This window comes from Capricornis sumatraensis, chromosome 16, assembly GCF_032405125.1.
Source record: "Capricornis sumatraensis isolate serow.1 chromosome 16, serow.2, whole genome shotgun sequence".
In the NCBI taxonomy this organism is placed as follows: Eukaryota; Metazoa; Chordata; class Mammalia; order Artiodactyla; family Bovidae; genus Capricornis; species Capricornis sumatraensis.
The window spans coordinates 74,337,000-74,354,989 of NC_091084.1; the positions used below are offsets into that span (position 1 = coordinate 74,337,000).

The 17,990-nt window shown below is 39.8% G+C and overlaps 1 protein-coding gene and 1 non-coding gene across 2 annotated transcripts in view; both read left to right on the forward strand.

Moving 5' to 3' along the window:
- Positions 1-17,990, forward strand: part of HSD17B12 (hydroxysteroid 17-beta dehydrogenase 12) — a 168,700-nt gene that overhangs the window by 54,963 nt on the left and 95,747 nt on the right. The window contains exons 2-3 of the mRNA XM_068988508.1: positions 5,366-5,412; positions 8,182-8,257. Of these exons, the coding sequence (XP_068844609.1) occupies positions 5,366-5,412; positions 8,182-8,257 (123 nt within the window). The remainder of the gene's footprint in view (positions 1-5,365; positions 5,413-8,181; positions 8,258-17,990) is intronic.
- On the forward strand, positions 6,200-6,271 carry TRNAS-GCU (transfer RNA serine (anticodon GCU)). The gene has a single exon. It is a non-coding gene; the product is annotated as a tRNA-Ser (tRNA).

The window sequence follows — 17,990 nt, forward strand, 5'->3', positions numbered from 1 at the left end:
TTGAATTCAGTTCGGTCACTAAGTTGTGACTGACTCTTTGCAACCCAATGGACTGCAGCATGCCAGGCTTCCCTGTCCATCACCCTGTCCAACTCCTGAACCTTACTCAAACTCACATCCATCAAGTCAGTGTTGCCATCCAACCATTTCATCCTCTTTGTCCCCTTCTCCTGTCTTCAGTCTTTCCCAGCATCGGGGTGTTTTCAAGTCAGTTCTTCATATCAGGGGGCCAAACTATTGGAGTTTCAGCTTCAGCATCAGTCCTTCCAGTGAATATTCATGGACCGATTTCCTTTAGGTTTGACTGGTTGGATTTCCTTGCAGTCTAAGGGACTCTCAAGTCTTCTCTAACACTACGGCTCAAAAGTATTAATTCTTCAGCTCTCAGCTTTCTTTACGGTTCAACTCTCACATCCATACACGACTACTGGAAAAACCATACCTTTGACTAGACGGACCTTTGTTGGCAAAGTAATGTGTCTGCTTTTTAATAAGCTGTCTAAGTTGGTCATAGCTTTTCCAAGGACCAAGCATCTTTTAATTTCATGGCTTCAGTCACCATCTGCAATGATTTTGGAGCCCCCCAAAATAAAGTCTCTCACTGTTTCCATTGTTTCCCCATCTATTTCCCATGAAGTGATGGGACTGGATGACATGATCTTAGTTTTCTGAATGTTGAGTTTTAAGTCAACTTTTTCACTCTCCTCTTTCACTTTCATCAAGAGGCTCTTTAGTTCTTCTTTGCTTTCTGCCAAAGGGTGGTATCATCTGCATATCTGAGGTTATTGATATTTCTTCTGGCAGTCTTGATTCCAGTTTGTGCTTCATCCAGCCCAGCATTTCTCATGATATACTCTGCAAATAAGTTAAATAAGCAGGGTGACAATATACAGCCTTGACGTACTCCTTTTCCTATTGAGAACCAGTCTGTTTTTCCATGTCCAGTTCTAACTGTTGCTTCCTGACCTGCATACAGATTTCCCAGGAGACAGGTCAGGAGGTCTGGTATTCCCATCTCTTGAAGAATTTTCCACAGTTTGTTATGATCCACACAGTCAAAGGCTTTGGCGTAGTCAATAAAGCAGAAGTAGATGTTTTTCTGGAACTCTCTTGCTTTTTCCATGATCCAGCAGATGTTGACAATTTGATCTCTGGTTCCTCTGCCTTTTCTAAATCCAGCTTGAACATGTGGAAGTTCACGGTTCATGTATTGCTGAAGCCTGGCTTGGAGAATTTTGAGCATTACTTTACTAGCATGTGAGAGGAGTGCAATTGTGCGGTAGTTTGAGCATTCTTTGGCATTGCCTTTCTTTGGGATTGGAATGAAAACTGACCTTTTCCAGTCCTGTGGCCACTGCTGAGTTTTCCAAATTTGCTGGCATATTGAATGCAGCACTTTCACAGTATCATCTTTTAGGATTTGAAACAGCTCAACTGGAATTCCATCACCTCCACTAGCCTGGTTCGTAGTGATGCTTCCTAAAGTCCACTTGACTTCCCATTCCAGGATGTCTGGCTCTAGGTGAGTAATCACACCATCGTGATTATCTTGGTTGTGAAGATCTTTTTTGTACAGTTCTTCTGTGTATTCTTGCCACTTCTTCTTAATATCTTCTGCTTCTGTTAGGTCCATACCATTTCTGTCCTTTATTGAGCCTGTCTTTGCATGAAATGTTCCCTTGGTATCTCTAATTTTCTTGAAGAGATCTCTAGTCTTTCCCATTCTATTGTTTTCCTCTATTTCTTTGCATTGATCGTTGAGGAAGGCTTTCTTCTCTCTCCTTACTATTCTTTGGAAGTCTGCATTCAGATGCTTATATCTTTTCTTTTCTGCTTTGCCTTTAGCTTCTCTTCTTTTCTCAGCTGTTTGTAAGGCCTCCTCAGACAACCATTTTGCCTTTTTGCATTTCTTTTTCTTGGGGATGGTCTTGATCACTGCCTCCTGTACAATGTCATGAACCTCCATCCGTAGTTCTTCAGGCACTCTGTCTATCAGATCTAATCCCTTGAATCTATTTCTCACGTCTACTGTATAGTTATAAGGGATTTGATTTAGGTCATGCCTGGTGGTTTTCCCTACTTTCTTCAATTTAAGTCTGAATTTGGCATTAAGTAATTCATGATCTGAGCCATAGTAAGCTCCTGGTCTTGTTTTTGCTGGCTGTATAGAGCTTCTCCATCTTTGGCTGTAAAGAATATAATCAATCTGGTTTCGGTATTGGCCATCTGGTGATGTCCATGTATACAGTCTTCTCTTACGTTGGAAGAAGGTATTTACTTTTACCAGCACACTTTCTGACAAAACTCTGTTAGCCTTTGCCCTGCTTCGTTTCATACTCCAAGGGTAAAGTTGCCTGTTATTCTAGGTACCTCTTGACTTCCTACTTTTTCATTCCAGTCCCCTGTAATGAAAAGGACATCTTTTGGGGGTGTTATCTCTAGAAGGTCTTGTAGGTCTTCATACAACCATTCAACTTCAGCTTCTTCAGCATTACTGGTCGGGGCATAGACTTGGATTACTGTGATATTGAATGGTTTGCCTTGGAAATGAACAGAGATCATTCTGTCGTTTTTGAGATTGCATCCAAGTACTGCATTTCAGACTCTTTTGTTGATTATGATGGCTGCTCCATTTCTTCTAGGGGATTCTTGCCCACAGTAATAGATATAATGGTCATCAGAGTAAAATTCACCCATTCCAGTCCATTTTAGTTCACTGATTCCTAAAACATCAGTATTCACTCTTGCCATATTCTGTTTGACCACTTTCAATTTGCCTTTATTCATGGACCTAGCAGTCTAGGTTCCTATACAGTATTGCTCTTTACAGCATCAGACTTTACTTCCATCACCAGTCACATCCACAGCTGGGTGTTGTTTTGCTTTGGCTCCGTCTCTTCATTCTTTCTGGAGTTATTTCTCTACTGATTTCCAGTAGCATATTGGGCACCTACCAACCTGGGGAGCTCATCTTTCATTGTCCTATCTTTTTGCCTTTTCATACTGTTCATAGCGTTCTCAAGGCAAGGGTACTGAAGTGGTTTGCCATTCCCTTTTCAGTAGACCACGTATTATCAGAGCTGTCCACCATGACGCATCCGTCTTGGGTGGCCCTACGTGGCCTGGCTCATAGTTTCATTCAGTTAGAAAAGGCTGTGGTCCATGTGATCAGTTTGTTTAGTTTTCTGTGATTGTGGTTTTCATTCCGTCTGCCCTCTGATGGAGAAGGATAAGAGGCTTATGGAAGTATCACCATCTTGCAGTCTCTAATTAAATATTGTATCTCAGTGGTGAACATCAATGGCTGCTTATGTAACAAAAAGCAAAATTAGCAAACACGTGCCTCCTGATAGAAGTACATACTATCGCTTATAAAGTATTCTTACCCAGAAAATTAAACCTGAATTTGATCACCTAACTATTAGTGGACAGTGAAAGTGAAGTCTCTCAGTCGTGTCCGACTCTTTGCGACCTGTGGAGTGGGTTGCCATTTCCTTCTCCAATTAGTGGACAGAAGAACATGTTAAATGACATCAGGAGGATGCAGTCAGCCAGTGACAGGCTGGTTAAGTTAAATGTATGATATATTCAACAGATGCCAGGGAGGGGAGAAGGAGGGAGGCAGAGGGAGAAAAAGAGAAGCCGATAGAGCAGATAGAAAATGGCAACCCACTCCAGGATTCTTGCCTGGAGAATCCCATGGACAGAGGAGCCTGGTGGGCTACAGTCCATGGAGTCGCAAAGGGTTGGATATGACTGAGCGGCTAAGCACAGAGCTGATAGAGGGGGAGAGATAGAGATGGAGACAGACATAGATGTGATTTCATAACCTGTTTTATTATTTCATATTCTATTATGATTATGAAACATATGACTAGGAAGAATTTAGATATGTTTGCCATATTTCTGAATAGTAAAAGTAGGGAAAGTGTTAGTCGCTCAGTCATGTCCAACTCTTTGCGACCCTGTGGACTGTAGACCACCAGGCTCCTCTGTCCATGGAATTCTTGAGGCAAAAATACTGGAGTGGGTAACCGTTCCCTTCTCCAGGGGATCTTCCCCACCCAGGGATTACGACCCAGGTCTCCTGCACTGCAGGCAGGTTCTTTACTGTCTGAGGCATAGGGAAGCCCATTTCAGGATGCCACTCACAACCATGCTATGAATTTGTTAAACACGATTCCAGTATTTTAGAGATAAGATACCTTGGTGTGATCTGACCCGTTATCATTTTCAGATGTTTATGCTACATAAGGTTTTAGAGCTTTAAAGAGAAATATGCTTTCTCGTAGAAGAAATAGGTATTATTCGATTTTTACTACCTAGAAATATATTTTAAAGTTTTTAAATGTATAATAGGCATAATGTGTACTTAATAGTACAGCTCCATGCATTTTTACATACACACGTACACATCAAGATATAGAATATTTCCTACATCCTGAAGGTTCCCTTAATGCCTTTTCCTTGTCGTCTACCCCATTACCTAGGAGTAGCCAATATTCTAACTTCTATCATTATAGATTAGTTTTTCCGGTTTTGGAATTGGATAAATGGAATCAAAACAGCTTGTACACTTTTATTTCAGCTTTTTTTGCTCAATATAATGTCTGAGAGATCTGTTCATCTTTTGCATGTATTAATAGTTCTTTTATTTAAAAATTGCTATTTAGTATTCTGTTGTGTAAATATACCTTAATTTACTTACTCATTCTCTTGTAGTTTAATATTTGGACAACTGTGCCTCAATAAAGCTACCATGGACATTGTTTTGATAGACATGATGTTTTTATTACCTCTTGGGAATTGTGAGGTCATAGGTAGGCACGTTTATTTCTGGACATAATGCAAAGTCATTTTTCCAAAATGATTGTGTCAATTTATAGTGCCACCAGCATTGTATGAGAGTTCTAGTTGCTTTACATCCTTGTCAGCCCTTGGAAGTGCAGTTTTTTTATTTTTAGCTTTTTGCTGGGTATTCATTCCTAATAATGAACCACTGGTAATTGCTCCGTCTTTCACATCAGAGTACAGTTGACCCGTCAGCAGCACGGTCGGTTAGGGTCACGGACCCTCCATGCAGTCAAAAATCAAAGTATAACCTACCAGTTGGCTCTCAGTATCTTGAGATTTTGCTTCTGAGGTTTCATATCTGTGGATTCAACTAACCTTGGATCCTGTAGTACTGTACTATGTATTTATTGGAAAAAATCCACATACACATGGGCCCTTGGTGTCCAAAGCCGTGTTGTTCAGGAGGCAGCTGTATCACACAGGCCCTCTTGTGTCTAATTGGTGGGTCTTAACTGTGATCAGTTCTACATCGTGATTCTGAAACTAAACTGTTACTTGTTTCTTCTCTCAGTTGTCACAGGTAGTACTGATGGAATTGGAAAATCATATGCAGAAGAGGTAAGTAATTTTCAAGACTTTCTTTTTGGTATAAAAATGTAAGAACAAATATAGAATGCTCTCTTACAGTAATTTTGATTTTGAAGTTAAAAGCACCAATAGAGCCTTATACAATATAATAGAGGTACTTTGTTTCTACCTTGTTAGCAATACTATGCTTAAACACAACTTTAAAACAACTTTTGGGGCATAATGTGTGTAAAACGTTTTGTCCTGGTAAGTTGGAATTGTGAACATTTTAGTGTAATTTCATTTTATATTGTGTAACTATGGACCATTCTCAGTCTTGAAAGTTAATTGCTTTGGATTATTTTCCAAAAGGTAGATAAATTATTAGAGAGCGATTAAATCTGCAGACTAGCCCATGGTATCGTTTTCACAAGAAGGACTGTGACTGACAGATATTGACAGACACCCTCAGAGGATTCCAGTTGTCTATAATGTAACTGAAGGGGAGGACATCATAATAGTTTGAACAAAACTATACAGACCAGAAGCACTGGCCATGCTGTTAAGGCGAGCAGTCCTGGTTCCACAGAGGCGCACTGATAGCCTGAGATATTGTCTGATTGTGGTGGAGATCCTGGCCGATCCATTGACTCTCTCATTTATCCTTTCAAAAGCGTTTTTTTTTTTAAATCCTTTGGTTTCTCAGCCTTCTGTTTTTAATACAAAATCTACAGAAAAGTTTCAAGAAGAATACAGGAAGCACTCATATACCTTTCATCAGGATTCACCAGTTGTTAACATTTTGCCCTGTTTCACTCTATCATTATAATTTGGAGCTTCCCTGGTGGCTCAGAGGTTAAAGCACCTGCCTGCTATGCAGGAGACCAGGGTTCGATCCCTGGGTTGGGAAGATTCTCCTGGAGAAGGAAATGGCAACCCACTCCAGTATTCTTGCCTGGAGAATCTCATGGACGGAGGAGCCTGGTGGGCTACAGTCCACGGGTCGCAAAGAGTTGGACACGATTGAGCGACTTCACTTCACTTCACTTTGGTGGGACCATTTGCGACTTACAGGCATTGTAACAACTCACCCTTAAAGATTTCAGCATGAAGCCTCTGAAAACTAGAATGTTCACTCTTGTAACCACAGTCCAGTGATCACACATGGGATACAAAGTTTAACTTGACACACTACCGTACAATATACACTCTGTATTCAAGTTTCCCCGTTATCCCAGGAGTGCCTTTTCTAGAGCTTTGTGTATTCCAGAACCATTTAAAGATTGTGCATTGCATCTAGATGGCCTATTTCTTGACCAGGAGAGCTCCCTAGTGCCCTTCCGCGCAGGCCCCCCACCCCCACCCTTTTTGCCTTTTTTCTTTTGTAACAGTGGCATTTTGGGGAAAATCCAGGCCAGTTGTTCCATAGATTACTGTTTGGGTTTGTCTGATTGTTTCCTCGTGATTGTGTGCGTGTGTGCTCAGTTGCTCAGTTCCTCATGATGCGGTTCAAGGTAGATTTTTTTAGCAGAAATGCTGCACAGGTGATAAACATTTTTTAGCAGGAGTGTTACACAGGTGATACTGTATTCTTTTGAGTTTATCTTATCAGGAGCCACAAGAAGTCCATTCGTTCCTTTATTATGTTGAGATAAGTCACTTACTAAGATGCTCTCTACCATAATTTTCTATTATAAAAGTACCTTTTCCCCCTTTGTAATTAATGAGGAATCTGTGGGATGATTCTTTGCATGCATACCTCATTTCTCAACAGTCTTCCACCCCAGCATCTGTTGCTAAATTAGTTATCGCTAGGGTAGTTTTAAAATGGTGATTCTTAAATGGTATCTTTCCTTTTACGATTATATTAGATGCCGTTTTTCAATAGATAGGATCTTTTCCTTGTTCTTCCTCTCCCCATTAATTAAAAAAAGAAGGACTCTCGGTATATATTTGTGGGTTTTTTATAGTGTTTTTATAAGAGATTAATTCAGCAAGTTATTACCAATCTTAATTATTTTTTATAAAAAAATGTTCCATATCTTCTCATTTGCTATACCACTTTTTACTTAATAAAAGCTGACTTTAGGATTTAGGACTGGAAAATTAGTTTACTAAATCATTTATAGTTCAGAGCACATAATTTATTCTCATTTATATACTGTCTGTAGTAGTTCACTAAAAATTCTGTGTATATCAGTGTTTTTCTTCTGCCCCAATATTTATGGGTCTCTGGGGATAGAAACCACGTTCCTATAAATCTTATTCATTTTGTGCAGTACTTATACGGCACTGGAGAAGTACACAGAAGGTACTCCTCAGGAAATTCTTTATTAAGTCATACAATTAACTATCTTAGTTTGCCTTTGTAGTCCATAAAGTATAGTATTTAAATAAAAACTTTAAAATTGGTTCTATTTTTTGAATTCCCAACATTTTAACTGTAGCTTCCTTTGCCAGTTCTATAGTCTTCATGTACCCAGTCTAAGACAAAAACTTTTAAAGCTAATTTTTAAATTAAAGAAGTAATAGATACTTACGAATAAAAAAATTAAGTATGGACAGGTACAAAGTAAAAGTCTTCCTTTTTCTAAAACCCATTGACTTTTATACACTAGCTTGACTGAGAAAAATAATTCTTTGGGGAATCTTTTTGTAAAGTCTTCATTTTGGTTTGCCCATTCATTACACTCGGGGGTTTATTTGTTTTTTAACTTGAATTATCATATGTTTTCTTAAAATGAGGCTATATCTAATTTACATTTTAAAGTGAAACAGAGATGTGATTCAGCTGTTCGGTGTCTTCTTTTATTGTTTCAGTTAGCAAAGCGTGGAATGAAAATTGTCCTTATCAGCAGATCACAGGACAAACTGAACCAGGTTTCCAGTGAGATAAGTAAGTCCTCACATCACCCTTCCCCTATAATCACAAAAGGAGTACAGGTAGCCTAAATTTAATGTTCTCAAGCAGATATCTACCATTAATGTGTTTATTTATGTTTCAGAAAACTTCTTTTTTGTTTTTTTGGGTTTTTTTGCTGTTAATGGGGGTGTTTCAGAGGTGGATCAGTTTTTTCAAATTAATATAGTACCATTATAAGTTGCTTAAAATGTATTTTACTGACTCATTTAGGTTCTTTTGTGAAGAATCCGATTCTCGGATTATGTTCTCCTTAAACCTCTGCATTCTTTTTCTGTTGCTCCTTTTAATTATTTTAACATTTTTTTTTGCTCTTTGACTTCAATGTCTTTATTTACTGGCCATGCCATGGGGCATGTGGGATCTTAGTTCCCCAGCCAGGGGTGGAACCTGCACCCCCGCAGTGGAAGTACAGTCTTAACCACTGGACCCCCAGAGAAGGAAGTCCCTGACTTCATTGTCTTTAAATGTATATCGTATACGACTGAGGAAAAATGCAAAAGGCTAGCATATATATATTTGAGAGAGAAACTATTTTGGACTTTTTTCTTAGACAGCTGTGCTTGAGACCTGAATTATAATATGGCAAAAACTCTTTTCATCTGACATCTCATTAACCAACCAGATGGTTAAACCAGTGCTGTGCATTTCCTTGGTAAAATGTGTTAACTCATGTTCCCCATATGCTGTTTGTGGCTGGTAGGCTTCTCAGTATGATGCTTGTGTACTTTTATTCCTATGGCTCTAATGGTTTACCTGTTAACAGTCAGTTTTATTTGTTTTCAGACTTAACTTATGCCGGGTGCATTTGTTACTAAGCATTCTGTACACTGATGAATTATTAGTGTAAAAGGGAGAGTACGATAACCAAGTTGAATGCTCTGAAAAAAAGTGAGAAAAGCAAGTTCTTTTAGAAATTGGCTGTCAACGTAGGGGAAAACAAGAAAAATGCAAAATATTGGGGAAAAAATGGTTTGGACTGTTTCATATGTGTTAAAGTTTTTGCTGCGTTAAGAACTGAAACTGCAATTATAGATAATGCGTTATGGGTGTGGGGGTGTTGTATATGTAAGAAAGACTGGAATTCCAGACTGCAGATCCAAATTCAGATAAGGACTTGGTCCCCTACACAGAGGGTTGGTGAATGAATCACACTTAGTCATGGTGTCAGTCAAAATGGTTATAATATGTGCTTATCATTTTCTAGAATTCTTGCTTTAACTGACTTCTCTGAGTATCCGGCTAAAACACTACCCTGATTCTTTCAGAGGAGTCCCAGCTTTATTGAGATATAATTGACATATAATATTATGTAAGTTTGTATATACCATATTATTATTAACATTGCCGTCTACTACTAACATTTATGTAGTATGTTGTTATTTATTTATTTTCTCACATGTATTATCCTCTTTGATCCTTCAAGCAACCTTGTGAGGTGTATATTTTGTTATTATTTCTACTCAGACCATAGCTGGTCCTGTTGGACAGATTACACGTTGAGACACTTTAGGTGAAAAACAGATCTTTGTAATATAAAGTATATTAAAAAAATGTTAAAGCCCTGTTGAGGGCACAGATCTTTGCAAAAGTGAGATATCCAATACGTCTTTGGTATTTAAGGATTTTAACTTTCAAAGTTTCAACTATGTAAATGCAGCCTTGGAGGTCCAAGACATACAGTATCTTGCAGTTTTGCTGAGGTGTGAATTCGAATTAAGGAGTGCTCCTGTGACACTACGGAGTCTGAGGTATTTACTTAATGCAGTAGGTGATGTTAACATATTGCCTGGATCTTAATACTGTTTCTTACTTAGTTACTTGTAGTTAAATGTGTCTAATAACTCTTACAGTGATAAAAACATTGTGTGTATGTTTGTGGCCAGTGTATGTAAAACTGATTGTTAGTGAAAGCACTTAGTAGTTGCTAGAAATAAAGGTTCATAGGCTGAAAGTAGAAGCTTTTGATTAAATGGAACATTGAATTTTGAAATGCTGTACTATGAATGACTCCACCCCCTATTTGATACAGAAGCAAGAAAAGCTTCCTCATGACACTCACAGCAAGTGCTCCAGGCTGTACAAAAATTGCCCCATGAGTCAGAAGATATGCTTTAATGGCATTTGAGAATTTTGTTAACTTGTGATATGAGGTGACACATGAATGTGGGCAGAAATGTGATTCTGGAAAGAGACAGGATCCTGTTCAAACATTTTTCATGCAGAAACAGATGGTGAAGGCACTGAAATGACCTTTATTATGAGGAAAAAAAATTTTTATTTCTTGAAAATTTTGAAAAATATTTTTCTGGGCATAATATAAATTTACTGGGAGAGGTGATATCAGCAAACCAGGTCATCTGTTCCAGGCTGAAAAAATAAATACACAGAGGAGATTTATACATTTGTATAAGTTTTCAACTCAGATGTAAATCATCTGTGAGGGGATCATATTTTCCGGAACGTATGTATTCCAGAAGAAGGAAGGACCAGAATTTACCGTTGGCAAAGACAGACTGACTCTGTTTATGCCTTCAGCAAATCTTTATTGAATGCCTGTGTACCAGGTACTATGTCAGGCAGTCAAGATGCAATAGTGAACAAGATATATGCAGTCATTGTGCTCGTGGAATGACGTGAAAGTGGAGGATACAGAAAAAAATAGGAAGAAAATAATAAACAAAACCAAAGACAAATAATTGCAGTTTATGGTAAGTACCATGAAGGAAGTAAATAAGGGGCTAGAGGAAGGAAATAAATAAGGGGCTGGAGGAAGGAAATAGGGAGTTCTTATATTGTAGCAACACAGTGAGTTTTATGACTGGAAGACTAATAAAGGGCTACACCTAGACCTCTTGCCCATATAATAAACAAGTTGGTGCTTCAGTGAAGAGATATCTGCTGGGCCTTCTTGGGGGTTCAGTGGTGGAGGGATTGTGTGTGCAAATTGCCATGGTAGATGCACTCCAACGTTTCTACTTCCTTAAACCTTTGGGTTCTTGACTCTACATTATGCCATGAAAAGTTGTGGCCTCTGTAGCTCAGATGGTAAAGAATCTGCCTGCCATGCAGGAGACCAGGATTTGATCCCTGGGTCGGGAAGATCCTCTGGAGGAGGGAATGGCAGTCCACTCCAGTATTCTTGCCTGGAGAATCCCATGGACAGAGGAGCTTGGCGGGCTACAGTTCATGGGGTCACAAAGAGTTGGACACGACTGAGCAACTAACACTACTACTACTACTACTGTTTTATTAGCTGAGCCGTTTAAAATCCTAAAGATGATGCTGTGAAAGTGCTGCCCTCAGTGTATCAGCAAATTTGGGAAACTCAGCAGTGGCCACAGGACTGGAAAAGGTCAGTTTTCATTCCAGTCCCAAAGAAGGGCAATGCCAAAGAATGTTCAGACTCCATTTAATTGTGCTCATTTCACATGCTAGCAAGGTAATGCTCAAATCCTTTAAGCTAGGCTTCAGCAGTGCATGAACTGAGAATTTCCAGATGTACAAGTTGGGTTTCTAAGAGAGGAACCAGAGATCAAATTGCCAACTTTCCTTGGATCACGGAGAAAGCAAGGGAGTTCCAGAAAAACATCTTCTGCTTCATTGACTACGAGAAAGCCTTTGACCGTGTGCATCATAACAAACTGTGGAATCTTCTTAATGAAATGGTACTATCAGACCACCTTACCTATCTCTTTAGAAACCTGTACGCAGGACAAGAAGCAACAGTTAGAACCTTACATGGTACAGCTGACTGGTTCAAAACTGGGAGAGGAGTATGACAAGGCTGTATATTGTCACCCTGCGTATTTAACTTCCATGTGGAGCACATCATGAGAAATGCCAGGCTGGATGAATCACAAGCTGGAATCAGGATTTTTGGGAGAAGTGTCAGTAACCTCAGATATGTAGATGATATCACTGTAAAGGCAGAAAGAGGAACCAAAAGAGCCTCTTGATGAGGGTGAAAGAGGAGAGTGAAAAAGCTGTCTTAAAACTCAACATTCAAAAAACTAAGATCATGGCAACAGATCCCTTCACTTCATGGCAAATAGAAGGGGGAAAATTGGAAACAGTGACAGATTTTATTTTCTTGGGCTCTAAAATCACTGCAGTCAGTGACTGGAGCCTTGAAATTAAAAGATGCTTGCTCTTTGACAGGAAAGCCGTGACAAACCAAGACAGCATATTAAAAAGGAGAGACATCATTTTGCTGACAAAAGTCCATATAGTCAAAGGTGTGGTTTTTCCACAGGTCATGTACAGATGTGAGAGCTGGACCATAAAGAAGGCTGAATGCCGAAGAACTGATGCTTTCGAATTGTGGTATTGGGAGAAAACTCTTGAGGATCCTTTGGACAGCAAGATCAAACCCGTCCATCCTAAAGGAAATCATCCCAGAATATTCATTGGAAGGACTGATGCTGAAGCTGAAGCTCCAGTACTTTGGCCACCTGATGCCAAGAGCTGGCTAACTGGAAAAGAAGATTGAGGGCAGAAGGAGAAGGGGCAACAGAGGATGAGATGGTTGGATGGCATCACTGACTCAATGGACACGAGTTTGAGCAAGCTCCAAGGAGAGAGTGGAGGACAGAGGAGCCTGGCGTGCTGCAGTTCAGTGAGAGCAAAGAATTGGATACAACTTAGCAGCTGAACAACAGCAGCAATGATATCAAATGTGGACCATCGTGGAGTCGAAGTTAACTCTTAAGAGCTCTTTTCAGTTGTAGAAACTAACCTTTAAATCCTAAATCTTTCACAAGTGACTCACGTAACCGATCCCTGGGTTGGGACAATCCCCTGGAGAAAGGAATGGTTACCCACTCCAGGGTTGCCTGGGAAATCCCATGGACAGAGGAGCCTGGTGGACTATAGGCCTTGGGGTTGCAAGAGTAGGACATGACTTAGCGACTAAACCACCACCAGTCTGGTGTTATATTTTGTTTTCCTTAATCTACTGCTCATAGAATCTGTTCACACCCAGATTTTTCCAGATCTCTACCAATACATTTTTCCATGTTTCTACCAATACATATGAGATCTATACCAGTTGTATAAAAAAAAACTTCACAGTTATTTTTGTGTATAAGTTATTACTTCGTGGATTAGACTTTGTACTTGTGCTTCCAGGGAATTTCAGAATCTAACCCTTTTATGGGTGGTGATAAGGGATGTTCTGGATAGTAATAAGGCCTCCTCAGCTAGGTCTTGAGTAGAAGAGGCATTCTGCTGCAAATGAATTACCCTTATATTTATGGTGAGGTTTTTACAGGATTTTCAAGCCAGGGAAAGCTAATCTCTTCAGAGACAAGAAAGCAAGCTATTTCTCTTTCCTGGTAGGGCAAGCTCAGAGTAGCATTGCAGGGGCAGCGTGTGTGTCATTTCTTTAGCCTCAACAGAGTCCACGCAGATATCCTCATCTCCGGTCTCAGGGTCTCCCTCTTTCTCATTCTGCTTCACTTTCATCCATGAAATGTGGTGAGTCTGTGAAATTCATCTTCTATTGTAATTCCGTAAATGACACACTCAAATCTGGGATGTTAGTGAAGCGAGCTCTGTGGCTATAAGACATAAAAGTTTATACTGGGGTTGCCATAAAAATTCTCTGGATCTAGATCATAAATGTGATCTCGAAAGCTTAAAGACCCAAGCTTGTCGTTTTCTTTCTGTTAGAGCCCCAGTGCATTTAGAAGAAGCCACATACCGCAGTCTTTGTTTTTTATTGAAGTTTTAGTTGAAGGATGATATTATATGTTAGAGGTGTAGGACAGTGATTCACAATTTTTAAAGGTTATACTCCATTTACAGTTATTATAAAATGCTGTCTGTATTCTTCGTGTTGTACAATATATCATTGTGGCTTATTTTACATATAGTAGTTTGTATGTCTTTATACCCTACCGCTGTATTGCCCCTTCCCTCTTCTGCCTTCCCACTGATAACCATTAGTTTGTTCTCTTTATCTGTCTTGTTCTTTTTTGTTATATTCACTAGTTTGTTGTATTTTTTTTTTAGGTTCCACATATAAATGATATCATACAGTATTTTCTCTCTCTGATTTATTTCACTGAGCATAATATCCTCCAAGTCCATGCATGTTGCTCCATGTAGCAAATTTTTGTTATTTTTTATGACTGAGTAGTATTCGTGTGTGTGTGTGTTTGTGTGTGTGTGTGTGTGTGTGTGTGTGTGTGTGTACTCCCTCTTTGTCCATTCATCTGTTGATAGACACTTAGGTTGCTTCTGTATCTTGGCAGTTGTAAATAATGCTATTGTGAACACTGGGTACATGTATATTTTCGAATGGATTTTTTTTTCCTGATATATACCCAGGAATGGAATTGCTGGGTCATAACATAGTTCTGTTTTCAGTGTTTTGAGAATCCCCCATTCTGTTTTCCACAGTGACTGGGCCAATTTACATTCCCACCAGCAGTTTAGGAGTGTCCCCTCTTCTCTACATCCTCACCAACATTTGTGATTTGTGTTCTTTTTGACGATCACCATTCTGACAGGTGTGAGATGATGTCTCCTTGTGGTTTTGACTTGCTTTTCCAGTCTTTGTAGTCGTCATTTCTTGCAAACTGAAAGGTCTGTGCCAAGGAGCTGCTTCGTCTCTTAAGGCACTTCTTCAGTAGGTACTTGAACGATGGGCAACCACCATTCATAGTGTTGCTGCGGCATGGAGTCAAGCCAACGTAAAAGTCTCCTGAGGTCTGTATTTCAGGCTTCCACTCCTGATACCAGTTTCTGTACAAGCCAGAGTTCAGTCAGGAAACAGAAGCCAAGCAAGTTTGTTTAACTAGGCTAGCTTGTCTCTCTTCATGCTCACGCTCAGTTGTGTCCGACTCTTGCAATTCCACGGACTGTGATCCACCAGGCTCCTCTGTCCGTGGGATTTCCCAGGCAGGAATACTGGAGTGGGTTGCCATGTCCTCCTCCGGGGGATCTTCCCGACCCAGGGAACCCATGTCTCCTGTGTTCCTGCACTGCAGGTGGAATCTTTACCACTGAGCCGCTGGGGAAGCTCTCTCTCCAGCTTTTAAACTCACTCCAGTGGGTGAATTCATCCTTCTTTCTTTCTTGTCTCACTGGAGAAGTCTTTCCTGAACGCAGGAAAGGAGGAGACTAAAAAAGAAACCAAGTGGAGAGAAATAGGGCTCCTCTCACCATCTAACTCTCTACTGTTATTATGTAAATTTGGGGATTCTGTGCCTTGAGATGTAATTGCTTGTGTACATGGAGGACAGCCTACTCATCAAAGCTCTTCAGAAAAAAATTTAAAAGGATTATATATAACATTGTAGGGAACTAAATGTTTTGCCAGCAGTGGTTAAATGCTTTCCCAGGATTGACTGCTTTGATGAAATTACAGTTCTTTGTAAGGATACCTGTCACTTGTTGAATTAAGACAAGCTGAAAGTCATCATACATATAATAAGCTTATTTTATTATCATTGTTAGCCAGGATTATGAATATATTAAGTATTTTTACTGATTTTGATTTGTCAAAGAAAAAAGACTCCTGGATAAATGTCAGACTCTGAGTTGAGTTGTGCTTTACTTGCAGTAAAGCACAGTGCAAGAGAGACTGGCTTTCAGAGCAGCCTAATGGCGCGTAGAATATAAAGAAGGAAATGTTAATAGTTCATATCATTATGCAGCGATCGATCATTCTCATTGCATACAGTTTAATCAACTTTGATTTCAAAAACATTTCTGTCTTTGATTAAAGAAAGTGAAAGAAAGTTAAGTCGCTGAGTTGTGTCCAACTTGTGGCAACCCCATGGATTGTAGCTTGCCAGGCTCCTTCTGTTCATGGGACTTTCCAGGCAAAACTACTGGAGTGGGTTGCCATTCAGAAATACTGGAGTGGGTTGCCATTCCCTTCTCCAGGGGATCTTCCCAACCCAGGGATTGAACCCAGGTCACCCGCATAGCAGGCAGACTCCTTACCGTCTTGAGTCACCACAAATATGATGTCTCTTTTGTGTGACTTATGTCGGTGAAAACCTTTAGGATGGCCCCCAAAATTTCATGACTTTATTTCTTCAAATGTAAAGCTTTTAGAAAACTTACTGGTAAATCTTCCTGGTAAATAGTCAACAGAGGAATAGGTTAAGGTGAACAATATCAGTTTCACTTTTTCATTCTTGACCTATGATCGTATCTGTGCAGTTAAAGTGCAGATTCGACCCAACATGTTGGACCCGTGTTTTTTTGATGTGCCATCAGTATTGTTAATATGGAGCTTTACTGTATTTAGCTTTTTCATCTATCTAAGGAATATGAAACATTCTTGAACACCTAAAGATCTTTTTGTTTTATCTTTAATAAAGCTAGAACTGTATGATTGTAGGAATAGAGTTAATCTCATGTATCCCCTAGAGTCACATATTTCTTTTACCACTTCTGTAGTGCCAAAAATATCTTTATTGCCCTTTGAGTTCACCTATTTCAAGGTCGTAAGCCGTCAGGAACCAAGAAGACCATCCAGTATGCCTCTACCGATTTTGCCTGTTTGTAAGATCATATTACCTGTGATCTCACTGCAAGTTCCCCAAGTAACTCAGTGTTGTTGGCCTTCAGAAAGTGACGTTCTGTGCTCCCCGTAAGACTCCCTTCAAGTCATAGAGGAGGTACCAGGATGGTTTACTGGGAGGTCTTTGAAACTTTGTTTCCCCATATGGGAGTGTAATCCTTGTTCCTCACTTGTGGGTTTGTCATGCCTAATTGAGAGGTACTGTTAAATGAAACATTTCTGGCATGGTGATAGTTATAAATTTGCTTTAATCTAATTTATATCCTGGTAGGAGAAAGGTAGATTCCTCCTGAGCCTATGCAGATAATTACATCACCATGTAAAGTAAAAGGACTTGGGACTTCACTAGTGGTCTTGAGAGTCCCTTGGACTGCAGGGAGATCCAACCAATCCATTCTGAAGGTCATCAGCCCTGGGATTTCTTTGGAAGGAATGATGCTAAAGCTGAAACTCCAGTATTTTGGCCACCTCATGCAAAGAGTTGACTCATTGGAAAAGACTGATGCTGGGAGGGATTGGGGGCAGGAGGAGAAGGGGACGACCGAGGATGAGATGGCTGGATGGCATCACTGACTCAATGGACGTGAGTCTGAGTGAACTCTGGGAGTTGGTGCTGGACAGGGAGGCCTGGCATGCTGTGATTCATGGGGTCACAAAGAGTCGGACACGACTCAGCGACTGAACTGGACTGAACTGAACTGAACTGAGGAGAAAGGTAGATTCCTCCTGAGTCTAAATAATTACATCACCATGTAAAGTAAAAGGACTTGGGACGTCACTAGTGGTCCAGGGACTGGGACTCCATCATGCTCCCAAGGCAGGGGACCTGGGATCGATCCTTGGTCAGGGAACTGGGTCCCACATGCAGCAACTCGGGACCCATGTTCCACAATGAAGATAGACGATCCCTTTTATTGCAACCAAATAAATAAATATTAAAAAAGAAAAAAAACTCAGTAAAAACATGTGTAATACTTGACCTTTATTCTGATTAGTTTTGCAGACAAGACCAATGAGTATGTGTTATATTTTCTATACGATTCCCATCTAGAAATTGACCTAACAAATTACTAGTGTATATTCAAGTTACTATTGCCACATAACGAACTACCTACCCAAACTTACAAGTGTAAAATAGCCATTTGAGATGCTCACAAATTGTGCTGG